The sequence below is a fragment of the Amphiura filiformis genome, unplaced genomic scaffold (genome assembly GCF_039555335.1).
Source record: "Amphiura filiformis unplaced genomic scaffold, Afil_fr2py scaffold_21, whole genome shotgun sequence".
Taxonomy (NCBI): Eukaryota; Metazoa; Echinodermata; class Ophiuroidea; order Amphilepidida; family Amphiuridae; genus Amphiura; species Amphiura filiformis.
This window is the reverse complement of record NW_027305485.1, coordinates 2,296,491-2,324,228: the sequence shown is the minus strand read 5'-3', so window position 1 is coordinate 2,324,228 and position 27,738 is coordinate 2,296,491. Positions and strand designations below refer to the sequence as shown.

General features: G+C 36.1%; 2 protein-coding genes across 2 annotated transcripts; both read right to left on the bottom strand.

Annotated features, from left to right (window-relative positions):
* Positions 1-842: 842 nt before the first annotated feature.
* LOC140143408 (uncharacterized) lies at positions 843-10,874 on the bottom strand. The gene is made up of 7 exons (XM_072165264.1): positions 10,763-10,874; positions 9,526-9,632; positions 8,723-8,868; positions 7,072-7,233; positions 2,448-2,578; positions 1,579-1,681; positions 843-1,163 (listed from the first exon to the last, which is right to left on the bottom strand). The coding sequence occupies exons 1-7, from the start codon at positions 10,774-10,776 to the stop codon at positions 843-845; spliced, it is 984 nt and encodes a 327-aa protein (XP_072021365.1). The 5' UTR covers positions 10,777-10,874.
* A 3,411-nt stretch (positions 10,875-14,285) lies between these two features.
* Positions 14,286-21,373, bottom strand: LOC140143407 (uncharacterized). Its single transcript, XM_072165263.1, has 8 exons — positions 21,312-21,373; positions 20,545-20,651; positions 19,694-19,839; positions 17,319-17,480; positions 16,543-16,673; positions 15,668-15,770; positions 14,962-15,278; positions 14,286-14,352 (listed from the first exon to the last, which is right to left on the bottom strand). Exons 1-8 carry the CDS (start codon positions 21,371-21,373, stop codon positions 14,286-14,288), a joined length of 1,095 nt encoding a protein of 364 aa, XP_072021364.1.
* Positions 21,374-27,738: the final 6,365 nt, after the last annotated feature.

The window sequence follows — 27,738 nt, the reverse complement described above, 5'->3', positions numbered from 1 at the left end:
CACATTGTATGCTTAGCCTGAGTCGCTCGGCCTATCTCGAACAAAATCACCATGCGTAGCTGTTGAAAAACGTGAGGATTCATCGTACTATCACGGCAATTATTAACACGAAGATGTAGGGACGATGACGGTGTGCGGCACTCACCATGATTCATTTTGAATAAGGGTATTGTCATATAAAGGGTGCAACTTTTGAATCTGTACCTTCTATCGGTTTTAGTTTCATAAGTTGTATATTTCTGTATAATTTGCCGTCAATGATATCTCAAATTAAAGAAAACATTGACCTTGCGGTTACCTAGATTTTCAAAATCGATCCTCACTTTTGCTATAGGGCTAATTGAAGACCGAATTAAACAGACTAGTTTGTCTGAACTCAGGGCAAAGGCGCGACGTGATTGGCTGCTGCCATGCGCAGCACAGCATTTTTGGTCTGGTTGACATGATGTCATACGCAAACTAGTCTTTTTAATTCAGTCTTCAATTATATAAGGTTATTTATGAACTACTTTCTTATTTATTGTGCTGACTGTATATGCCAAGGAAATATCGTGTTGATAACGAAATAGAAGCGTGAAAAGATCTGTTACAAATATGAAAGCAACTAAATTTATACACAGAAAAATGAGCCTTGAACATGCTGAAGAAAATGACATCCAAAATTATGCATGCGACATTTATGTCCTATGAGCAGACTTTGTACATTATGTGTTTTTCAGACCGATTCAAAAGTTCCTAAATTTGATAAAGTATACCTTTACTTTAAAAAAAATACTTTGAACGTTGTTAAGACTAAAAATAAAGCGGGGCAAGTATGAAAGAAATAAAGAGGGCATTAATCCTTACTTTTCAAGTACATATTGCAGTGTTTCAGATTCGACAGCCGTCAAAGAACCACAAGCGCTCCCAATGTTGGTCTTCATCTCGTCAGGGCTCGTCGTGCCAATAACTGTAATCGGCACTGCATTGTGGGAAAGTGTGTAGTGTAGTGCTAACTTAGTAATGTCGACTCCTTTGGTTTGACAGTATTCAACAGCTTTCCTACAATTCTCCTTGATGTGTGGTTTAGCTGCTGTTAGCGTGGTTAACCATGGTTGCGGGCCGTGCGGTGTCAGAAATCCCATCGCGAATGGTGACGCGTTGATAACACCAATTCCTTTCTCCTAAAAAGTTTGTATAATTTATAAAGTGAAAGAAATTGACAAAAGTTAGACATGGTGTTAGAAGTCAGATGAAAGGATTTTTGCATTATTTGAATAGGCCGAGTGCTATCAACAACTCAGTTGTAGGCTGTAGGTGAAAACAAATACTCCATCAATAAATTGAAACAATTGAGGTTAACAATTCTTTCCATTAATCCACTTTTACCGCTTTTTTGAGGTTTTATTTCTAATGGTAACCCGTAACAACACGTTGGCACAAGTGGGGTTCGAACTCGCAACCTATGGAGTATGAGTCGGGCGCCTTATCCACTCGGCCACACGTGCTGCACACGGTGTATTCAAAACTCAATAATCCCCAAATATTTACAAAAAAAGGATATTTTCTGAACAAAAAAGCCGTTACACACCAGCTTACCTTGAAGTACGATAAATAGTCAAGAAGAGTGGTATCATGCATCGTCAGGTGCGCATATGACAGGATAGTATCTATCTTAACTGTGCTTCTTTCTATGATATCCCTGAAAACAATACATTAAACGAATCAAACAAGTGACATTCGTACAGTGTAATTATCATGTAGTTTAGGGAGGCATGAAATCGGCCACATCTTGTTGAAAATTGCCTTTTGGTGTTTTTTCTTAATATTTACCCACAAAACTAATATAAATAAATGTTAAATAAATGTTGACATTTATAAAGCGCCTTTCATGTGTATCAACGTGCTTTACATTTATTCCGCTATTGTTAGAACATGTCAGCTGTCAAATAATGCAAAAGGCATACTTATACCATGCTCATAATATCGTGTTGTGCTCTTGGACAAAATGCGCTTTACCTTACTTGCCTCTTTCTACTCAGGGATGAAATGGGGAGCTGTTACGAATATTGTCCATTGAACGCGCGCAAAGGTATAAACATGCCTTAGGCATTGTATGGCAGCGCTTTGATACAATACAATACAATACAACTGAAATTTATATAGCGCCTAAAACCAAATAATTGTACTAACAGGCGCTGATAAACACTTAAACCAAATAAAATTACAGTCCATAGGCAACATTAAACAAATGGCATTTCAAGAGTCTTTTGAAAATGAGAAGAGAGTTTGCATTTCTGATATGTTTCGGTAGCCGGTTCCATTGACGAGGTGCGTAGCATGTAAAAGCACGGTCTGATACATGTGCACATTTGAAAGGAGCTATATAAATACCAACATTTTTTTTAACCAAGCGGCAGCGACAGGACACTGTGGAAACCAGCATAAAGATAAATTTCTCCAAGTACCTGTAAGCGTTCAAGGGATATGCCGTGATCCCAATAAACCGAGCTTTTCCAGCTTGTCTCACTTCTTCCAGTGCTGGTAGTGTTTCGTTTAATATGATATCAGGACTCTTGGCATGCTCGATATCGTGCACCTGTATTAAAATGATAATTCAAATTTGGTTGATGTCTGAGATTTCAATCCTATCAATCCTACCAAAATTATTATATACCATTATATTATTATGATGAAGGCAAAAATACAAAAATCGCAAAGAGTGTCAAATTTACTGTTCAAAGCTATTAAATAATTAGCGTGAGAATGAGTCTTTAGCCGGGCAATAACAATACGGTCTTGGCTGTTTTCTCTGGCATTGATTGCGAGGATATTTCATCGTGCGTTAATGATGACCTGATTCTGGACAGAGGGGTCTGTGATTGACACAGTAAAGTGGTCACATGGAAGTGTCCAAAAGAGCCAATTGAATGCAAAGGGAAAAGTCTATAATCAGTGTACTTCGGTATTTATAAATGCGTTTTTATAAATACGCACGTGACCCATGGGCACGACATATCAAGACCAGCAAGCGTGACCAAATCCTCACGCATTGACCACTATACAGAAAGGGATAGGAACTCTGTAGATGAATATCATCAAATTTAAGTATTAATTGAATTGCAAAATTAAAACACATTTTGCAATTCAGAATTTTGTAAGATGTTATCAAAATCAATATTTTGAAAGTATTTGACGACGGAAAAAAATATTCAACGACGGAAACGTTTACAATATAAACACAAAGTTGAACAAAATAGACAATTATATATGGTCATGTTTTTTGAGGTGGGACCCAATTGTGTCACATCTTGCAATTTGTCAAAAATGAACTCCTTTTTTGTATTTCTGATTATATTTCAAAAACTTTTCACCCAAACTAGTAAAAGTATACATTTTTAGAAAGCATATATTGTCATGATTGCAAATCTGTAAAGTTTGAGTGGATATACAGGGTGTACCAAAAATATACAGGGTGATTCCATTGAAAAATACCGAAAAATTTAATTTCTTTACCACTTCAATATTTCTACATAGTATATTAAATTGGAAAATGAACTTGATATTTGCAATGTACACAGTTAGTCCTTTCATTAAATATATAGTTTGCACTATATTTGTTAAGCCCATTGTGTTATACAGGGTGTGAAAAAAGTTGTATTTTAAATTTGTTAATTTATGTAAAATTTCACTAAGTGCCATTAAATTTGGAAAATATATTCAATATAGTTTAAAGAATTGCTATAATATCAAATTTAAATATCCAATTCCTATATAGGGTGTTCCAAAAATCAATATACAGTGAATAATTAGTAACAAAGGTACATGTACATGTAGGCATATGGTCGAATCCAACCAAAAGTGTCCACGGGCCAAAAATAAAAGTCCGAAATAAAAATGTCTCCACAATTTTTTTCCTTTTGCCCATTGATTGATGACATATTGGCCTTATAGGAACCAAAAGTGCCATTACTAATCTTGAAAAATAAATCCAGGACGTGTGATAGTAAATGTGATATCAATACCCAATGTTACCTACGAATACCACTAGGATGCTTTCACTATCTCAATACTAATCAACCTAAAACAAATGGAATATTCCCATTAACGCTTTTTTCGTGTAATGTAGACCACAGGGTGTCAGGAAAATGCTAACTCAACCAGAAAATATTTGTTTTTATTTTTATAACGCGATCAATATGATCATAGTCAATTTATGCTAGTTTATTTTTGAAAATGAAGTTTAGATCAGTGTCTGTATTTTATTTATCAAATGAGTATGAATCAATTTACACATTGTATAAGAACGAGTATGATATATGTTTTCAAGAATATTAGGAATTATACGCATACACCTAACGCTTTACACAATGAAAAGGTGAAGAAACCCGGGTATTCGTAGGTAACATGAGCGATTTAACAATATCTATATTGAGTTTATAGGTTTAAATTTTGCTATTATGGTAATGAATTAATAAAATGGTAGTTTTAGATCCCTTTCAGATGGTACGTCCAAATGAATAAATGCTATTACCTTAGATCAAACATTTTTGATGCTTTTAGCAAGATTTTGACCACTTCATTTTGATATACAAGTAGTTAATCAGCAATTTTACATAATAAATAATTGTTGAATGAATCCGTATATGGGTAATAATAGTGTCCTGGGGTACCGCTTAAAGTTTTTGACAATTAATTTCCATCGATAGGGACACTTCATTACACATGACATGTATTATGCTGTATTCGTCAGTAACATTTCAGTATTTGTAGGTAAGAATTAGACTTTTGGTGGATATCGCAATCAAAACTTCATTTTATAAAGCACTTTGAATGTATTATTTTCTTTATGTGCGTTTATTGATACTTTAGACCTTATCATGTATTAATAATGTCGGTTCACAACGGTTGAAAGAGGATTGAGGTAAGAAACAAAGGCACTAAAGTGACTTTAATTTGCTTAATTGCACATAAATCGCTTAAAACCGTTATTGCAGACTTGTGAAGTCCATCTTGGAGTCAGTTACGTCTTGTGGCCTTTCGTTTGAGGGCAACTACAATTAGCTTTATACCAGGGTCCATCAATGTGTTGTCAAGATCATGAGACAATGAGAACAGTCGTTTTTTCCATGGTATTCGTAGGTAACCTTAGCGAAAACGTCAAAAGTTACCTTCGAATAAATCAATTTGGACACAAATTACTAAGAAACCAGAAGGTCGGTAAACATTTAAAATGAAGCACACATGACAGTTGACAAATCCAAGTATTTATCCCTTCTAATCTTCTTTGAATCTGATTTTTCTTTCAAATGAGCAGACCGTCGTCTATTTCAGTACATATTTTTCACCAATTAAGCCGTATTCAGTTTTGCATGGTGGGCATGTATGTGAATTCGCAACTTTCATTGACATATGATTTAATAGCAAACATACAGGCCTTCGTTATGTACCAATATGGGCATTGGCATGAATGGCGGTGTTTCACAATACTGTCATGATGTCAAAGTGTATTCGTAGGTAACATTCGGTTACCGAAATTTACCTACGAATACTTGCTTTTATTGTTGACATCTCAGAAATATTTAAACGCAGGTTATTGAAACTTGGTAGAAATAAAGAGTGTATTACCCTGCACCTATTGCTTAATTATTGTTTACTATTCTCTCACTTTGTGGAAATGGCACAGCTTTTAACATGTATTCGGAGGTAATGCATATTTTTTACCAAACCTACCTTTGTGCCATTTAGAATTTCTGGCAGCTAAACACAATAATAAAGATGTCCGAATGCAATGCATTTCAGTATTGGACATATTAAAGCTTGTATCAATTGCGCATTTATTAGTGATTTCCATTTTTTAAAGAGATATCTAGTGCTATGAAAATTTGTATTCGTAGGTAATGTAAAAAAATACCACTCAAAAAAAATATCACAAAAAATTCATAATTATGTACAAATATGTGAAAAATTGAACAGGCAATATTTGAATACACACCTTTTAGGAAATCAATTTAGTTTCAATCCAATGACTTCTTTTCATAACTGATTTAGATGTTTTTAAAAATACTTTAAGAAAAAAAAAAAAAAAATGGGTAAAAATAGCATGTTTTGGGGTCTCTGTGTCTAAGTTTTTCACAGAAGGGGTCTTATTATATATGGCGCGAAGCGTATGATCAAGACGAATAAACACAATACAAAAACGAATGCCAATTGATTAATACTTTTAAGTTATGGCCCTGAACATGCCGTGTACACTTTTCGTTGGATTCGACCATATACATGCACAAATAGCCTACATCAATAAACTTTTAACAATAACCAGAGATCAATATGTCATCAGATTAAATCCTTTGACTGTAATAATCTCCTTTGAGAAGATTTATTTTATATTTCAAATATAAAACAATATTGAAATTTATTTCATATGCATGCAAAATTTAAAGCCCATTCTATTGCATGACCCACATTCCACTGCATTAATTAAAAGCTTATAAATCCGTAATTACTAAGTTTATTAAGATTAACTAGGCAATTATAGTTATAGAAAGTTAAAAATAAGATTAACATTATGCAAATGCATTTTCACTTCTACTAGGCAACAAAGTGCATAAATTTTATTAATGAACACCAACTTCCCATTGGAATTACACAGAGCTCCTCCGCTTCCGGCTCCTCCACTTCCGGCACCACCCCTGACTAATTAACTTAATTAAGCTGTTGTAATTAATTAATACATTTGTTTAATTATATTTGTTATTAATTCATTAGATTAATAATTTATCTTCAAAATAAGACCAAAACCATTTGTTCATGATGAATTTTAGCAAAAATATAGGAATAAGAAGACAAAATGATTTAGCAAAATGTGACAGCACCACCTTTTTTAGGGTCCCAGTTTAAAAAACATGACCATATGCAATTTTGCTGCACAGCAGTCTCGTTACATTACACACCATTGGGCAAAACATTACCCAACTTTGGGCTGCAATCTCCTAAGCCAACGACAAACTTTACTTTAGAGTGCCGGCCTCGGGCCTATCGAGTTGACTATATTTAGCCCCAGGTACGTCTACAATAAGAAAACAGCTTTACCTGAATAATATCTACGTAGTCTAGCCCTAGATAGCGCAGACTGTCATCTACACTTTGAAGGGTCTTCTCCGCGGAAAAATCAAACATCTCTTCAACATTTGGCTTGTATCTACCCACTTTGGTGGCGATGTAGTACGCTTGTCGGGGAACGTGTTTGATCGCCTTCATAAAGGTACAAAAAATAATGTATATTATGTATAAGACTAAAATAATCTCCATAAAACAGCAACACAAAGCATATACCGTAAAACCTCGTCTACAAGCATAATAGAGTGCTTCTAATAAAAGCTAAATTAATCCAGGCGCCATTATGGAATTAGAGCAAATAAATTATAGATCCAAGCACATACAAACAAGTATTATTGTAAGACCACTCTATTGTATTGACATATTTACGCATGTATCGTATTAATTTAACTTTCATCAAAAACACTATATATGCTTGTAGACGGGGTTTTACGGTACATGATATATGAAGTTACTGATGGGATATCCTATTGGTAGTATGTCTCCTGTAAAAATGAAGGAAGAGCACCATATGGAAAGGTTTCTATACAAAACGATTCTCTTATAAACCATCTACGCACAGTTGCTCGATACACCTGAGCACACATTTTCGTCCAAGAGCTTCCAAGCAAGCAGTGAATTTGTCTTCAAACAGTCTTTGATTACACTACACGGTTGAGTGCATAGCATCGTAAGAGCTGTGGAGCTTCTAGCTGAAAATTGGCCTCTGTGATTGGTGTTTGTCGAAACCTCAAGTGTTCCCTTCATCCAATCAGATTTTTTAGATCAAACGAAAGTTAACACTTACCCCTAAAAATACTTTTCGTCATTAGGTCAACAGATAACGCAATTCAATGTTATAGCAAGGCGAGTGTGGTAAATCTGTAGAAAACTACCTATTCAAGCACATTTTTTGACCAAAATGTAGGTTTTAAAAGTCAAAACCTCAAGTGTTCCTTACATTTTTTTTTCAAATTTTATGTCATTAGATGAAAAAACACACTGATATTGTCCATATACTAGCGTCACTAGAATGAGCAATGGCGCAATTCTCTTTAAATTGCAAGTCTTGTGCAAAAAGTTACTATTTTCGCCTGTTTTGTCATACGGTTGTAAATTCAATGAACTATGACTTTACTATAGAGCGCTTACAAATTGATATGAAGTTTGTATTGAGAAAGGTAAACTGTGTGGCGGTGGCCATTGGGCCAACCTTTGCCTTGTAATGTTGCTCTGAGCATGCGGGGTGGGTGGGTCGCTAGACCTCCGTAAAACGAGTCCGTTTATCTTCACGAGCAGGTACCCATTTATACACTTGAGTGTAGATGAACAAATTGAGATTAAGTACCTTGCTCAAGACACAGCACACGGTCACTCAAACACACGCTCTGAATATTTTGAGTCCTTAAATACTACCGCTGCACCACACGTGCCCGAAGACACAGGCTAACAAACTAGTTGTATAACTAAGTTTAGCTACAGAAGTAGAGGCTGTTTTCACACCCTTCAAGATTTGCATTTATTACTTTGTTTAACATATGGCTAGTTTGATATTGAGAAAAAGAATACTAGGTAAATGCTAGAAGGTTTATTATGTAGGTATACATTATCGTGTATGATTCTGGAAATTAATCATGAAACATACTCGCCCAATTCTCGTTTCGGATTTCCCCATTCCATACCATGGTGCCGTGTCTATATAGTTGATACCATTGACGAGAGCATCACGAACTGATTGTACAGCTTTCTCCTCATGAAAATCACCATACCATCCACCAAGAGGTGCACCACCTACGTTGAAGAAAACCTAACATCAAATATTTTTCAAGTGAACTGTCCAAACTTATGCTAAATAGAGCAGCATAGCCAACCTTTTATAGTGTGTGGGTGGGCAAAGCCAACTTCACGTCCCCATTTGTCATTTTTATCCCATTTTTAGTCATTTTAATGACAATACTTGTTGGGATTTTCAGAGGAGGGGGCTCTCTATTTGTACAAGAAATTTACCCCAAGGCAAAGGAGCCCATGTGCGCCATTAGCATGATTAGGCGAGCGTTTACGGTATTTATCATGATGATTTCTTACAAACAAAATGAAAAATATTAATGGAAATACTTTCCTTCATGTGATCAATATCCCCGAACGACTTTAATATAATGAAAAACCGACCAATTTTGTGTGCATTTTCTACGTTGTCCGCTCGTTCATTTCGTACATGCAGAATCGTCAATACTGCCTAAATAAGCGACCTCTCTGCGTCACAGGAGAGTGATTTTGAATAGTTAGACGGGCGTCCGATCACTGCGTGTGAGACTTGCGACCTCACTCATCATTCTATTGTAACGCATAAGAGAATGCAATCTTTAAAATTATCTGGGTAATTATCTGGGTAGGCCTACGTATAATCCGGTTTATGTGGTCAGTTGTAATAATATTTGACCTACTTACCACAACCAATAACGGATACATTCATTCCCGTATTCCTCAAAGGGTTGTATTGCATCTTTCGGACGGAATCTTCATCGTGAAATCCTTTGACAAACGTTTCAGGTAACCTGAGGAAATATGATGACGGCGAAAAAAACTACAGTATAGTTTGATCAGCTCGTAATCGGCGGGCCTTATAACATCGCGAATTAATATCAATATATTTTTATTTCGAGACTTGTCTTGTGACATTTCGCCAGAAGAATCACGAATTATTAATTCGAGTCTTATATTTTATTTACTTTATTTAAAGCACACAATTAAACCAGACAGTTCAACTATATCACTCTTTAACATATGCTTAACGTGGGTCTACTTTTCGGCGTAGTGGTAAAAGCCTAACAATTCCCGCCGATTACGTGCTGATCAAACTATAGTCTGTTACATTGTGGACTCAGCGAAAAAAACTGCCTCATCTCAATATTATTGTTCGCAAAAATGAAATTTTGGTACCAGCATTAATTTTCCGCATTTCCAGTAAAAACATAATAAAAGGCGCATTTCCAACACCAGTGAAACAGCCATATTTACATACAAAGGCGTATGAGGGCAGAATTAGGTGGTTTCCAAATGTGAGATGTGGCAATATAAGTGAACATTATAGTTTGATCAGCTCGTAATTGGCGGGCCTTATAACATCGCGGATTAATGAGCAATATATTTTATTTCTCGAGTTGTCTTGTGACATCTCACCAGAAGTATCACAAATTATTTATTCAAAATCCTATACTCAATCTACTTTATTTAACGCGCACAAAATCGATCAGATAGGCCAACTATATCACTCTTAACGTGGGTCTACTTTTCGGCGTAGTGGTACTATATAGCCTAACAACTCCCGCCGATTACGAACTGATCAAACTAAAGCACATTATGTAGTAGATATGGTATCAAGTTAACTTACATAGCAAACACCCCCAACAACTTACTCATCATTCGGAGAATGGTCGGTGTTCTTGATCAGCATTTTTCCCTAACGTGCACGCTCCGTGCTACGGGCCTCCTTGAATTCTATAAGCCATTAAAAATGCTGCATTACCATACAAACCCCGACCATAATACGCGTTTGTGCACACTAAGGCCTAATATGCGCAAGTGAATCGACAACCAATTAGACACAACTGATCCTCCTTGAAAGTATGTTTATTTCAAACAGTTATTCATTTGACCGATCGTGTTTCTAAATTCATATACTTACTCTGAATTCGCCATGATTAAACCGTCGAGTAGTCAAAATATTTATATTCAGTGAATCCCAAGCATGTTTCAAACCTGTGATAACGGAGTGACCTTTGACTGTTGAAGCTGATTATCTATCCAATTTAATAATAAAGCTGTCAACTGACAAAAGCGTGAATATTGCTAGGAGTAGTGAAGCTTATAGCTGCATGTACAAAGTAGGAACGAATTAAGCATTATACAGTTACTGTCCGTTTTTCCTATTCAGTGCACACACAGCGCTCCAATTGATGATTGACCTCTAGCTCACTCACTGTACTGTACGTATAGACAATAGACTAGTTAGTGAGCTGGTGGGAAAACCCTTCACCATTAGCCATAGAAGCTCACATGTGAATTATAATATTCATCCTTAACATACTACAATTTGAAGTAAAAAATGTCACGGGAAAGCTGTTGTCGAGCTATTTTTCCGAAGAGAGAATTCCAAAATTTCATAGCAGTCGGACGTGTAATTTCAATGGCAAATTGTGCTCAACAGCTGACTAATAGCCCTACATGTATTTGCCATCAAGATTTCGAATGAAAACAGTTCAGACCCAGAACACGATCATGTCAGAAATTAATATTTTGTTCTGGGTCAGATTATTCGGACTATGATAGCCCCAACTTCGACGGGGCACCGTCGGGTGATCGGTTTGATCAATTTTCGCCATAGAAGCTGAAAATAAACTTAAATTCTTTCCCTCTATAGCTCTCTATGGTCATCTAAATATTATTAAAATGCGATTTTGGGAAGATTGTTGTCGAGCCCTCCCAAATATGGAGTTCTGACTGCCCGATAGAGAGCTAAGAAATGAAAAACTTATTTCCAAACCGTGTTAAGTCTAAAACCACATGTTTCTCATTTACTTGTGTGATACAATCACAATTTCTCTGACAAGTTTGACATGAGTTGTACCATCAACAAGCCTGGTTAACAATATGCATACTCAAGTTGTTCTTATTTGGGAAACAAAGGCCACGCACAGTATTGTACTGTGCGTTTGCTTTGTAATGGTGCATCCAACTGAAATCATGATACATATTTCACCACAGCCCATTGCAATAATGCACATAAATCAGAAACATGTGCTTGTGGATTTAACCATGGATATGAGACACATCCCTGATTTAACATAGTTAAGCTGTTTTCAATGAGGTATGGGGTTTAACATATTTACGTCCTGCAAAGGTCGTGGTGAATTCTGCTGTAGACATGACTGCATAATGGGTAGTTAAACATTTAACGGAACATTTTGTTATTCTAGCATTCTTTCTTTTTATGGTATGTTTGAGTAGATATGTACCTGAAAAGTCCTGAAGACTGCACAAAAAGTAACGCAGCCATTATAAATACGCCTATAGCTTCAGAGCTGTTAATTGTATTCACAATATTTTGATATAGAACGAAGGATGGTGCATTAACGCGCATTTTGATATTCCATTTGTCCAGTTTCTTTCAATATTAAAAACACAGCAGTGTTTTGAAAGAAAAATACCCAAATTTAAAAGTTGCCGCTATTTGTATTGATTTGAAGTCAGCGCGAAGATAATGGTGGGCTTTACGTGCTACAATGCTTGCATGATAACCATTGATCGCTGTAAACTGCATCTTTTAAATTCGGGTATTTTTCTTTAAAAGCACTACTGCGTTATTAATATTGAACGACATTGAACAAAAAATGTGGGATCAAATTTCACATGAGCGTATATACACCATCCTTCGTTCTATGTCAAAACACTGTGAAATATGTGAATACCATTAATAGTTCTGAAGCTATAGGCGTATTTATATAACGGCCGTGTTACTTTTGTGCAGTTTTTTTTTCATTCTTCGCATTGAATCCAATTTTGCGTTTCTAAGCTATGCATAAGCTAATTCATCTGCAAGATATATTTTGGGCACACAGAAATTACCGGTTTTCCCGGTGGGACTGAGGCTATAGATCATGAAATGCCCCTTTAAGTACGGCTCCGTGTGTCAGTATATTTATTGTAAAACGCTTTGTAAAAAGCAACTATTAAAGGGTCGAAGTTACAATTATTTTGGCGTTATTCTAATGAGCAATGGATGGAATAGGTCATGCAATAGGTCATGCAATGTCGATATTAAACACGACCCGATCCACACACATGCGCGCATATCAAGGACTAATTTAGGCACAAAGTTGTGTGTCCACAAACCAAAAGATAAATAAAATGTCCCAATTTTAAATGTTTAAATTAATTGATAAAAATGTTGCAGCCTGCTGCATAATGCTTTTTGAACATGTTGAATCAAGACAAAAAAAGTTTCATGAGTGCTTCATCAGGTAATTGACATGTAATACAATCGGCATTGGAAGTTTGCAATGCATTGTAGGACAGTTTTTGCAGTTTTAGGACACTTTGTCCTTTGACCTTTCAGAAAATTCAGAAATATTGGGTTTTTGTACGTACAAAATATAATCAAAAATGTTTTACAATATTTAAAACAAATATAAAAAATATTAGTGTTGTATAAATTAATTAATGGTATTTTTAATGATCAAAATTGTGACAATAATAAGAAAATTAATAATAATTACGTAAATTTTCCCGATATGTCAGAGGTCAAAGTGTCCCAAAACTGCTCTCAAAAACCGGAAGTTAGAATGGCGATTGGGCTTAATGTTCCTGCAAAGGTTGCTCTCTCTCAAATCCTGTATCTTTCACATTCAGGTATATTTTCCCTTGAGTTTCATTTTTTGTTTCAAAATTTAAGTTATATCAGTTCAATAGACGCCCTCTGGCCCTTTTTCGTCTCAGGGCCCTTGAACCCCAACGTTTAACACTGCGTGCTGGTCATCGATTTCAACATAAAAACGTTTTGAGATATTTTCTCAAAATATCAAAATCTTTTTTGTACTCACTTTAAATATGGTCATCAAAATGTACCATTCAGAAATTTTCGAATATTTAAATACACGAAATTATTTTGACCAAACGAAATATGATGCTTCTCATTGTTAATCATCCTTGTAATTGCACATCCCTCTTTAGAGGGAATTTTTAAATACTTCTGTAACTCTGATAGGCACTACAGGTGTTACAACCAACGAAATGCACTATAACAAATATGGTACATCATTGCCCATTAAAAGTTTGAACAGACACATTGTTGCTGTTTGTTTGTTTGTTTATTTGTTTGCTTAAAATGTCATTTCAAAGAAATATATATGAAATAATGTAAAATGGCCTTTTACCACAACTTTTTAAATTTGTCATTTAAGAAATACCAAATGACGATTTGAATGACTTATCCTTCACTTTAAAGCAATTTATAAACATTTTTTTACACTTTCGCATGGGATCATTGAATGGGAGTTTAAAGCTGGATAAAATACGCCCCCTCCCGTATATTTTAATGCTTCCGCCGCCACCGGACCAGACTTTATTGGTGCTTATTGTTGATCAATCTGTTTCCAACTTCACATTGACCATTATTTTGTTGATTGCGAAGGTTTCCATTGATTAGCTCATTATGTGAATGATTGTAGGTCTTGGTTCTCAGCAGCCCAATTGTCGTTATTCAGTGGACGCATTAATCTGAAAGGAACGAAAGGTTCAAAATGTCATTGGTGTTTTAGTCCCAGGTTTTAGGGCCAGATTTAAAATCATGTATAGGCCTTCGTTCTCATCAGCCTAATTTTCGATATTCAGTGGACACATGAATCTGAAAGGAAAGAAAGGTTCAAAATGTCATTGGTGTTTTAGTTCCGGGTTTTAGGGTCAGTATTTAAATCATGTTTAAGCCTTCGTTCGCATCAGCCTAGACAATCCATGTCAACCCCAGGGATGTGCACCGCAGCACCTCTTCATTTATTTCGTTGTCTGTGTGGTGGTATATATTGATGAGAAAGTAAAATTATGAAAATTTGAGCTTCATACCCCATTTCGTTTTCCCGTGGCAGCAATTTGAAATTTAGGGGGTCAGCGTACAAAATATGTCGCGACGCGAAAGGCCATGTTTGGAGGTCCATAAATGTATAAAGGGAACCCCTATAACTTGGAAAAGTATGTATCCTGTGTACTTTTTTGTGTAAAATTCAAATCTGACATCAGAAAACTTGTAACTCCTATATGGAGAAAAATATAAAATAAAGCAGGTGGAAGTATGTAATCGCTAATGGATATGACGAGGGTATTATTCCTTACTTTTCAAGTACATCTTCCAATGTTTCAGATTCGACAGGTGTCAAAGAACCACAAGCGCTCCCGATGTTGGTCTTCATCTCGTCAGGGCTCGTCGTGCCAATAACTGTAATCGGCACTGCATTGTGGGACAGTGTGTAGTGTAGCGCTAATCTAGTAATGTCGACTCCTTTGGTTTGACAGTATTCGACAGCTTTCCTACAATTCTCCTTGATGTGTGGTTTAGCTGCTGTTAGCTTGGTTAACCATGGTTGTGGGCCGTGCGGGGTCAGGAATCCCAACGCAAATGGTGACGCATTGATAACACCAATTTCTTTCTCCTAAATGGTTTGTATATCGAGTGAAAGAAATGTGCTGAAGTTAGATATGGTGTTACGTGTCAATTGAAAGGATTTTGCATCATTTGATTTTGCCTAAGTAATGCAGGCTTCGTCTCTCTCACTAATTTCGGATAGGCCGAGTGCTATCAACAACTCAGTTTTGGAATTCCGATATTTCGGAAAAAATAGATATCGTGATGTAGGTGAAAACAAATAGGCCTAATCCATCAATAAATTGAAGCAATTGAGGTTAACAATTATTTCGATTTATCCAATTTTACCGTTGTTTTATATGCAATTTATTAAAAACTCAATAATCAAAATATTTCCAAAAAAAAAAAACATTTTTCTGAACAAAAAAATGCGGTAACACACTAAAATAAACTTACTTTGAAGTACGATAAATAGTCAAGTAGAGTGGTATCATGCATCGTCAGGTGAGCATATGACAGGATAGTATCTATCTTAACTGTGCTTCTTTCAATGATCTCCCTGAAAAGGTAATTAAACGAAGCAAACAAGTGACATACACATCGTGCAGTCGCATAGTTAGTGCAATTAGCATGCACTTTTTTTTTTTTTTAGATATTCACCAACAAAACTAATATAAATAAAAGTTTTATAAATGTTGACATTTCTTTAACAAATGCGCTTTTATAAATACGCACGTGACCAGATGGCCAGCGCCATACACATTATTATTTATATAATACACGCATTTATATATATACCCGAAGTCAACTGTTTAACGCCTTTCACGTGTATCAAAGCGCTTTTGTTTACATTTATTCCGCTGTTGTTAGAATATGTCAGCTGCCAAACAATACCCAAGACATGCTATACCATTGGACAGCGATTAATGGACAATATTCCTAACAGCTCCCCATTTCACTCCTGGGTAGAGAGAGGCAAGTGAGGTAAAGCGCATTACCCAAGTGCATAACACGATAGCACCGGCGCGCCGGGTCTCGAATTTACAACCCTCCGATTGCGAGCTAGAGCCCGTACCGCTGTGCACCGTGCCCCAATATGGCTCTATAAGGCGACTTTTGCGAATGAGAATTATGTGTCACGTGACTGTTCAAACCCTACATTGAACGCGCGCAAAGATATGAGCACGCCTTGGGCATTTTATGACAGCTGACATATTCTCCCGGGCATATTCTTACGACAGCGGAATAAATGTAAAGTGCTTTGATACATATAAAAGGTGGCAGCGGCATGACACTATGAAACCAGCATAAAGATAAATTTCTCCAAGTACCTGTAAGAATTCAGGGGATATCCCGTGATCCCAATAAACCGAGCTTTTCCAGCTTGTCTCACTTTTTCCAGTGCTGGCAGTGTTTCGTTTAGAATAATATCAGGACTCTTGGCATACTCTATATCATGCACCTGTATATTGAAATAATAATTCAAATTTGGTTAATGGTCTAAGCTTTCGATCCTAGCAGGCCTATGAATATCAAAATTATTATATATTATTATATTATTATGATGAAGAAGAAACATACATAAATAGTAAAGAGTGTCAAATTTACTGTTCAGAGCCTATTAGATGATTAGCGTGAGAATCAGTCTTTGTTCGGCAAAAAATGCCGAGCAATATTGATACTTTCTTGGCTGTTTTCTCTGGCATTGATGGCAAGGATATTTGCAGAGCTTTGCAGGCAGCGTGCGTATAAATATGATGACATGATTCTGGATAGAGAGATCTGTGATCGACACAGTAAAGTGGTCATATATGGAAGTGTCCAAAAGAGCCTTGAATGCAAAGGAAAAAGTTTATAATATTGACATAATATAACACTTACGCAGCCGCTTGGAATGTCAGTAACAATGGTATGTGCTGGGGCATCTCACATTAATTTGTCTATATTTCTGAGATGGAAAGTATGAACATGTGTATCAATGCATAGTATAATAGTATTTCAATGTTTCCTGACGCTGATATAATTTTTGGCCTCTCGGACCCGGGCCTCGAACCTACCGAGTTGTCTACATAATAATGTCCCGTCCGTAATAAGAAAACAGCTTTACCTGAATAATATCCACGTAGTCTAGCCCTAAATAGCGCAGACTGTCATCCACACTTTGAAGGGTCTTCTCCGCGGAAAAATCAAACATCTCTTCAATATTTGGCTTGTATCTACCCACTTTTGTGGCGATGTAGAACGCTTGACGGGGAACGTCTTTGATTGCCTTCATAAAGGTACACAAAAATATAATATACATATGTACAGGGTGTCCCAGAAAAAATACCGGGCGAATGAATTTAGACGTAAGTCGAGAAATAGACATCAAAATCCAAATATCTAAAAATCAGCGTGTAGTAATTTTACTGGGATCGGTTGACTGATTGCGAAGAAATGAGCGATTACATAACGCATACGTCAATTCACTTCATTCCAAGTTTGAAAGAAAGATCGTTCAACGCAATTAATGTGCACCAGTGGTTAGCACTGTCAATGGGCTTCATATTTGGTTCGGTGAAATCCTTTTCGTTCTTTTTAAACAATCTGTTTCTTGCCAACCATTTAATTAAGTTTTGTTCAAATTTGAAAATCTGTACGATATTGAAAATGAAAACTGGCATGTAAATATCTTTTTTTCGTTATTGTTGATATAAATGTTGCATAAAGAATATTATTGCATAAAGAATTCCAGCTTGCTTAATTAATTTCTCACACACATTAATGTTTTGGAATATTTCCAAGAAATTGTAGTGCAAAGTTTAAATCTTTTAAAACTTCAACATTAATGTTGCATGGTATCAAAAATCACACGTAAAGCCGTAAGCACATGATCATTATCATTCTTGGCGCAAATGTTCTTTGGAAAGTTAAAATATAACATATTTGCACAACCTAAAGAATTAAAGTTGAGCTTCCAATTGCAAAAATCAAAGTTTTCTCGGACAAACTGTTATTTATCTTCAGTGAAAGCATGAATAACATAACACCGTCGGAATATAAAATAGATGTGGACTAAATTTAATGAGATACACAAACTTTAGAAAGCAGTGAGCGAGTATGAAAAAAGTGCCTGTTGATCAAACTTGGAATAAACTGCATTGATGCGCGCATTATGTAATCCTTAATTTCTTCGCAACCAGTCAACCGAATCAAATAAAATTTTGGCATGTAATGCACAATAAAATCATGAAAATAGGCAAAGCGTTACATTTTAAATTTTGTGATTTTAATCACTTGGTAATTTTTTCTGGGACACCCTGTATACGACTAAAATGATCTCCGTAAAACAGCAACACAAAGCATATATGAAGTTACTGATGGGATGTCCTATTGGTAGTATAAATGAAGGGAAGCGCACCATATGGAACGGTTTCTATACAAAAACGATTCACCTCAATACACCTGAGCACATATTTTCGTCCAAGAGCTTCCAAGCAAACAGTGAATTTGTCTCCACACAGTCTTTGATTACACTACACGGTTGAGTGCATAGTATCGTAAGAGCTGTGGAGCTTCTAGATGAAAAATGGGCCTCTGTGATTGGTGTTTGTCGAAAGCTCAAGTGGTCCCTTCATCCAATCAGATTTTTAGATCAAACGGAAGTTAACACTTACTCTTAAAAACACTTTTCGCCATTAGGTGAACAGATAACGCAATTCAATGTTATAATAAGGCGAATGTGGTAAATCTGTAGAAAACTACCTGTCCAAGCACATTTTTTGACCAAAGTGTAGGTTTTAAAAGTCAAAACCTCAAGTGTTCCTTACATTTTTTCAAATTTTATGTCATTTGATGAAAAAGAAATATATACTAGCGTCACTAGAATGAGCAATGGTTAATTCTCGTTAAATTGCAAATCTTGTGCAAAAGGCTACTATTTTCGCCCGTTTTGTCATACGGTTGTAAATTCGATGAACTATGACTTTTGCTAAAGAGCGCTTACAAATTGATATTGAGAAAGGTAAATTGTGTGGCGGTAGCCATTGGGCCAAACTATGCCTTGTAATGTTGCTCTGAGTATGCGGAGCGGGTGGGTCGCTAGGCCTCCGTAAAACGAGTCTGTTTATCTTTATGAGCCGGTACCCATTTATACACTTGGGTGTAGATGAGCAAATTGAGATGAAGTACCTTGCTCAGGACACAGAACACACGGTCACTCCGGGACTCGAACACACGCTCTGAATATTTTGAGTCGTTAAAATATATTCTACCGCTGCACCACACGTGCCCGAAGACACAGGCTAACAAACTAGTTGTATAACTAAGTTTAGTTACAGAAGTAGAGGTTGTTTTCACACCCTTCGTGATTTGCATTTATTACTTTGTTTAACATATAGCTAGTTTGATATTGACAATAAGAATACCAGGTAAATGTTCGATGATTTATTATGTAGGGATACATTATCGTGTATGATTCTGGAAATTGAACATGAAACATACTCGCCCAATTCTCGTTTCGGATTTCCCCATTCCATACCATGGTGCCGTGTCTATATAGTTGATACCATTGACGAGAGCATCACGAACTGATTGTACAGCTTTCTCCTCATGAAAATCACCATACCATCCACCAAGAGGTGCACCACCTACGTTGAAGAAAACCTAAAATCAAATATTTTTCAAGTGAACTGTCCAAACTTATACTAAATAGAGCAGCGTAGCCAACCTTTTATAGTGTGTGGGTGGGCAAAGCCAAATTCTCGTCCCCATTTGTCATTTTTATCCCATTTTTAATCATTTTAATGACAACTTACCCATTTTATCCTTGAAAATTCCCCATTGCCACGCTACTGCCTAAATACATTAGGAGGTTAGGTTTTAAGAATAATGATTCATCTATATGGTATATTTATCATGATGATTTCTTACAAACAAAATGAAAAATAATGATGGAAATACTTTCCTTCATGTGATCAATATCCCCGAATGTCTTTAATATAATATAAAACGGACCAATTTTGTGTTAATTTTCTACGTTGTCCGCTCGTTCATTTCGTACATGCAGAATCGTCAATACTGCCTAAATAAGAGACCTCGCTGCGTCACACAGGAGAGTGATTTTGAATAGTTAGACTGGCGTACGATCACGGCGTGTGCGAATTGCGAACTTACTCATTGCGATTTCCAAACGTACGTATTGAACGTACGTGGAATCTATTCAAAACCACTCTCATGTGACGGGATTTTGAATAGATTCCACGTACGTTCAATGCTACGTTTGTAAATCGCAATCTCTCTATTAACCAGTCATAATACGTGGTCATATGAGTTGTAATTTTTGACCTACTTACCACAACCAATAACTGATACATTCATTCCCGTATTCCCCAAAGGGTTGTATTGCATCTTTCGGACGGAGTCTTCATCGTGAAATCCTTTGACAAACGTTTCAGGTAACCTGAGGAAATAAGATGACGGCGAAAAAAAAAAATTTAATATATGTTACATTGCTGACTCAGCAAAAAACTACCTCATCTCAATATTATTGTTCGCAAAAAATGAAATTTTGGCACCAGCATATATTTTCTGTATTTCCAGTAAAAACAAATGCGCATTTCCAATCTCATAACAGTCATATTTATATACAAAGGCATATGGGGCAGAATTAAATGGTTTCCAAATGTGAAATTAGGCAATGGCCATTATTCAAAAATGGGCGATTATATTACAAATCTGTAAAATGCGTTGGAAGCAGAATTTATTTCTGCGTATTTTGACACCTCATTTTGTAGCAATTGTCTAAAGATTGACGCCGCGGCATACATTTAAATCAATGTAACCCAAGATTTGAAAGTTGCAGTAAATTCTATTGATATGAAGCCTATTCAGTATAATGGAAGGAAATCTGCTCGGCTCTCATGGGAATGTTCGTTTTGTTTCATGCATTTGGGGGTCAAAATGTCGGGAAAATCAATATCAATTTATTGTCATTATTCTTATCTTTGGTCAATATTCACTTAATCCCTAGTTGTTAACACATTTTTAAATGCCCCGCCAAGTTGTCATTTCAACGGTTAAGTTAGATCAGTTTAGGCTGGTCATCCTCGTAACATCTCACCTTTTTAACATGCCAAGGTTACAAGAGACTTCATCTTGATGGACAATAATGCAACTCCACATAGGGCTAGGATAACAAACCAGTTTCTGGATCAATCGTATGTTATGGCCTGCCAAATCTCCAGACTTGAACCCGTTGGAGCATTTGTGGGGACATTTAAAGTACCGGGTAGACAAGAGGACCAAGCCAACAACAACTTTGATAGGACTGGAACAAATTCTGAGACGGGAATGGGCGGCAGTAGACCAGGGACGCATCAGACGTCTTGTAAACAGTATGAGGCGGAGGTGCTTGGCAGTTATTCAGGCAGAAGGAAGCCACACCCGATATTAACTGATATGGAAGTGAACATTACAACAACAGTTACAAGAGACATTTGTAAATGTAAAAACCATTAAATCACATGAGTTTAAAACTGAAAATGACAATGTGTGTAATGATATCTGAGTGTTTTTGTTTTGTTTAAGTGCAACTTTCAAATCTGGACCTCACTACATCAAATGAGGTGTCAAAATGCGCAGAAATAAATTGTGCTTCCAACACATTTTACAGATTTGTAATACAATAGCCCGTTTTTAAATAATGGCCATTATTTAAGGGGGGTTAGTTACTTCTTTGAGATGTTTATATACCCCGTACCATCTCCCATTCACCCCCTCGTACACACCCACCCCCACACACCTCCCACATTATTGGCTATTCGGAGAATTCAAAATGCTCATGGTCAGTGTTTTTAATTCAGCATTTTTCCATAACGTGTACCTTTCGTGCTACGGACCTCCTCAAATTATGTAAGCCATTAAAATGCTGACCAAACAAAACGCCAAACAAACGCGACCAAAATACGTGTTTGTGCACACTAAGGCCTAATATGCGCAAGTGAATAAGACACAACTAATCCTCTTTGAAATGTATATTCAAACAGTTATTCATTTGACCGATCGTGTTTCTAAAGGCTTATACTCGTACTTACTCTGAATCCGCCATGATAACAGTCGAGTAGTCGAAATATTTATCATAAATCCCAGGTATGTATCAAAGCTGTGATAACGAATTGATTTTTGACCGTTGAAACATAATCATTTCATGATAAAGCCATAGATCACGAACTATGATAAAGTTGTCAACATATTACATGTACTCCCGCGTTGAAATGTCTTTGCGCACCCATTATAACCGCAGAAAATGTTAAAAGGTTAAGTGAAAATGTTAAATGTTGAAAAACTGTAATGCTACTGCAAATGGAAAACGTATCAAACCTAACTGTCACTAAACTATTAACCCTTTAATCAATAATAGTCATAATTGCAGGAACTTGGAACCCTCATTTATTACAAAAATAAAGAAAGAAAAAATATCCTTATTTTGCGGTAAATTACACAGTAAAATTCCATTGAAAAAAGTGGCGGCGCTGTTTAATGAGGCTCATTATGACGTCAATACCATGTTGCTATCAAAAAGTTATCATGATCGACTTGCAGTTATCCCGACTGCACTGCTGGTCAGCATCAGCAATGTTTGATACAAACGCTATTTGAGTTCGGTTGTTAAGTTATTTAATAATAATAATAATAATAATAATAATAAACCATGCTTATATAGCGCTTTACACCAAAGTCCCTAAGCGCTTAAACAAATTATACATAGAAAAAAACATAACAAATAAACATTAGTATGCAATTTTAAATAAATAAGTTTTCAGAGATGTTTTAAACTGATTAACAGTCTGAGAGTTTTTCACATGTAATGGTAAACTGTTCCAAAGTTCAGAGGCAGCAATAGAAAATGAGCGATGACCATACTGAGTAGAATATGATGAGCTAGTTAGACGAAATTGTGTTGACGATCGAAGACTACGTGGAGGCGTGTAATGCTGTATGAGTTCTTGTAGATAGACAGGTGCAAGATCATTAATACATTTATAAGTGAGGAGGAGAACTTTGTATATAATGCGGTATTTCACAGGTAGCCAATGTAAATCATGAAGGATTGGAGTAATGTGATCACGTTTCTTAGTAAGCGAAATTAATCTGGCAGCCGAGTTTTGAATTCGTTGGAGTTTGGAGATCTGTGAGTCGGGTAAACCATAAAGAAGACTATTGCATTGGTCAAGGCGACATGTAATAAAAGCGTGAACAAGCATTTCAGTACAATTTTTATCAAGATATTTTCTGATCTGGCCAATTTTATACAGAGCAAAAGATGCTGAGCGACAAATGTTATTAACAAAAGAATCCATTCTCAGATCATTCTGGACAATTACACCAAGATTGCGAGCATTATTTACAGGTTGGATAAATGAGTCACAAATTTGAACAGGTGGTAAAGGTGAATTGTGTCTAAAACGAGATGTGATATGGATTACTTCCGTTTTGTCCTCATTTAGTTTTAAATCGTTCATGTTTGACCAGGTTTTAATGTCGTTTATACATCTTTCAAGCTTTGGAAGAAGATATGAACGTTCACATTCATCGAGCACAATATATATTTGAGTGTCATCGGCATAAATCATTTTACTGAAGCCATGAGCATTAATAACATCCTCCAGAGGGGCTGTGTACATGGTAAATGATAGTGGTCCAATCACAGATCCTTGTGGAACACCCTCCTTTGGCACATGCGCTTTAGAAATAGTGTTATTGATTGAAACAAATTGTGAGCGGTTGTTGAAGTATGATGAAAACCAGTTTAATACAGATCCAGTAATACCATATCTCTGGGTAAGGCGGTCAATAAAAATATCATGGTTGATAGTGTCAAATGCAGCAGAGTAATCTAGAAGTATTAAAACAGCTTCCTTTCCTTTGTCTACTGCCAACAACAAGTCATTATATACACGAAGTAGCGCTGTCTCAATACTGTGATCAGATCTATAGGCCGACTGCATTTTACCGCGAAGATGTTGTGAAGTGAGATACTTATGTATTTGTGAAGAACATGCACGTTCAATAGTTTTAGCGAGGAATTTGAGATTGGCCACAGGACGATAATTTTTCAGAGTTTCACAGTCTAAGCTTGGTTTTTGATGAGTGGTGTGATGAGTGCAGATTTTAAAACATCAGGAAATTTACCTTGCTGGAATGATAAGTTGATGATTTTTGTGATGATAGGAACAAGTTCATTTATATATTTTTTAAGGAGCTATGTTGGTATTGGATCCAGCGTGCATGAAGAAGATGGTGATTTCATGATGATTTCCTTTACCGATTCCTCAGACACCATGGCTAATTCAGAAAGTGTCGAAGTGCAAGAATAGCTTGTTTGAACACTTAAATGTGATGGTGGTGATTCTTCCAAATTAGCTTTAATACGTTGAATTTTTTCTGCAAAAAGCTGGAGAATCTTTCAACGAGAGGGTCATTAGGAATTTCTGATGGCAAAACTTTAGATGTTTTTGGTTTGCTTAATTTCTCAACTTGTTGAAACAGTTGCTTTGAATTGCAGTTTTCAAACTGCATCTTATGGTAATCAAGTTTAGCTTGATTGATCATTTCATGGTATTGATTGCTGAGTTCTTTGAAGCATTGCTTGTCAATTTCTAATTTAGAAGAGAGCCAGCGACGTTCAAGGCGACGGAGTTTTTGTTTCAAGTCACAGAGTTGCTCATTATACCATGGTGCATTTGGACGACATTTGACCGTGCGAGTAATAAGTGGAGCATGTTTGTCTTTGAGTTTGAGTAACACATTTTCATATTGAGCAATTAGCTTATCTAGATCAGGAGAAGGAGAAGTATATAAAGATGACTGTAAAATATCATTGCGAAAAGTATTCAAGTCAATGTCGCGAAGTTTTCGTATACATATTTCCATTTTTGTAGTCTCAGGGCGAACAATATCAAGTGAGCACAAGACGGCTGCGTGGTCGGAAGGAAGGAAATTAGTGGCACTTACATTGGATACAAAATTGTCTGTAGAGCGGGTGATAATAAGATCGAGTGTGTTCCCTTTAATATGAGTGGGTACAGTTACAAATTGTTTTAAACCGGCCGAATCGATGAGATCCAAGAATAAAGAAGCTTCTCTATTTATTATCTTGGTGTTGTTTTTTTCGGCCGTCCAGATTTCGGGCGATTGTCCATTGATCAATGGATCTCCTTTTTCTCAAATTATATCGAACAGATCCCTCGTCAAATATTCAATAATCTTGCAATTTTACGGTTAGATTTTCCTTCACATATGCTTCTATCATTCCCTTCTGGTGATCGGTAATTTTTGGCATTTTGAGCCTGATCTGTTGTTAAAACTGAATAATTTTGGAAGTCGAAATTAACTGCTAGATAGGAAATCCCTCTAGTGAGGCTGCATGATATCAACTTTTGGATCGTGGCAAATAACATAATCGCATAACAATTACTAATCCGCTGTAATCGGGGATACCTTTATTGCTCCAGTATCACAATTCATAACCTTGATAATTTGTTATGCATCACATGTTTTAAAAAGGAGTTCAAATACCTCGGACGTCATCTGTTGTTATAGTGGTCGTCAAGGACGGACGTCATAATTCGATAATTAAGCACAGCGTCGCCACTTTTCCTATGGGGATTTTGTACAGGTTTTTCATGAGATCACAAGAAAGTTTGTTTCGTTATTTTCCAGCAATGTTTTGATGTTGAAAAGTTGATTGAAAATGATTAAAGGTATTATAGATGATATTGAAATAAATAAATAGGTTTCAAGTTCCAAGCCTCATTCCCGGTGGGAATGAGGCTACCCAGTGGACACGTCAGCAAAATGACGTCAATACAACGTCGGAGCGTTGTATAATGGTTGTAGGATTGTTGTATATGAAAGTTTTTTGACGTAAATTAGTTAGTTTAACGTTGTAATAACATGATTTAACGACCGTGGGTAAATTTTGTTATTACAACATTAAACCATCCAAAATTTGCCAGTGGCGTAGATATCTTCTTGACATGGGAGCGGAGTTGGGAAAAAAAAAAGTACATTGAATCCAGCACTTTTTGGCGACCAAATAAGTTTATGGTACAAATTTGCGGAAAGCGCGCGAAAAAAGTTTGCCATATTGAAAGTAAAATGATGAAATATGGTGCAAAAGTGTAATATATTCGCGCGAAGCGGGCAAAAATTGGCACTGTTGGGGCTAAAATGGCGAATTATGAGGTTAATTTTGTCAGAAACCCACAGGCGTCGACATGGGGGGTGATTGTATGGACCATCCCCTGGACCATCCCCGGATCTACGCCTATGATATTTGCCCACGGTCATTAAATCATGTTATTACAACGTTAAACCAACCAATTTACGCCAACTTTCATATACAACAATTATACGACGTTGTATTGACGTCATTTAGCTGACGTATGGATCACGAAGGTGAAAAACAACTATTAAAAGGGTCGAAGTTACAATATTATTGTACTGCATGACGTTCTTCTAATGCAGAAAGGGTGGGATAGGTCATAAAATAACAATAAACTGACCGGCGATACCCACACGTGCTAGCATATCAAGGCCTAGTGTAGGCACAATGGTGTGTGTCCACAAACCATAATTATAAGATACATATCCAAAATCCAAAATCTTCTGTAAACATGGTTCGTTTTGAACAATTCCAGTACAAAATGATGTTGATCTACTCACATTTTTAGTGACGTTTCACCACTACATTAGTGGTTTCTTCAGACTGCAACTCATCACATCTTGACTGCTTCCTTTTATAGACAACATTGAGGGCGTGCTGAGTTGGTTCTTTTTCTTTTTCGGCGTATCCAGATATCCTCTTTGTTCAAAGAATCCAAATTCTTGTTTACATTAATTGCTAAAAAAAATGTTGCAGCCTGCTACACAATGCTTTTTAAACATTTGAATCATAAATGCTTCATTGGGTAATTGACATTTAACAAAATCTTGATACATTTAATTTAACTACCGTGAAATAATATAACATCACATTAGAAATGTAAACCAAGTTTCATTTATATTTTAGTTTTCACCAAATGTTTCTCCCTTTTTGTTCCTGCAAAGGTTACTCTCTCTCTCAAATCCTGTATCTTTCACTGCCAGGTATAAATTCCCTTGAGTTTCATTTTTTGTTTCGAAATTTAAGTTATATCAGTTCAATGGACGCCCTCCGTTATATTCAACACTACTTGCTCGACCGTCCGGTAAACCCTGGCTCTAACCTCAACGTTTTACACCAACTCTCCTTCTTTAATGCTCTGCGTGCTGATTTCAACATAAAAAAAAGTTCTGAGATATTTTCTCAAAATATCAAAAACTAAAAATCTCAAAATATTAGGCTTGTTTGTACTCATTTTAATGCATTTTACATGCTAAATATATATAGTCATAAAACTGTACAATTTAGAAATTTTCGAATATTTTTAAAATTTAAAAAAATCTATTTGAACAGACACTTTGTTGTTTGTTTGTTTATTTATTTGATTGTTTAAAATGTCATT

Excerpts from the sequence above, each read along its gene's own strand:
- LOC140143408 (XM_072165264.1), bottom strand. Across the intron at positions 1,682-2,447 it reads TATCCCTTGAACGCTTACAG|GGATATCATAGAAAGAAGCA; the intron begins GTACTTGGAGAA and ends TATTGTTTTCAG. Across the intron at positions 1,164-1,578 it reads ACTATTTATCGTACTTCAAG|GAGAAAGGAATTGGTGTTAT; the intron begins GTAAGCTGGTGT and ends CAAACTTTTTAG.
- LOC140143407 (XM_072165263.1), bottom strand. The coding sequence starts at position 21,373 with ATGTGGAGTTGCATTATTGTCCATCAAGATGAAGTCTCTTGTAACCTT. Across the intron at positions 16,674-17,318 it reads ACTACGTGGATATTATTCAG|GTGCATGATATAGAGTATGC; the intron begins GTAAAGCTGTTT and ends TTCAATATACAG. Across the intron at positions 14,353-14,961 it reads TTGGAAGATGTACTTGAAAA|ATTAATGCGTCCACTGAATA; the intron begins GTAAGGAATAAT and ends CGTTCCTTTCAG.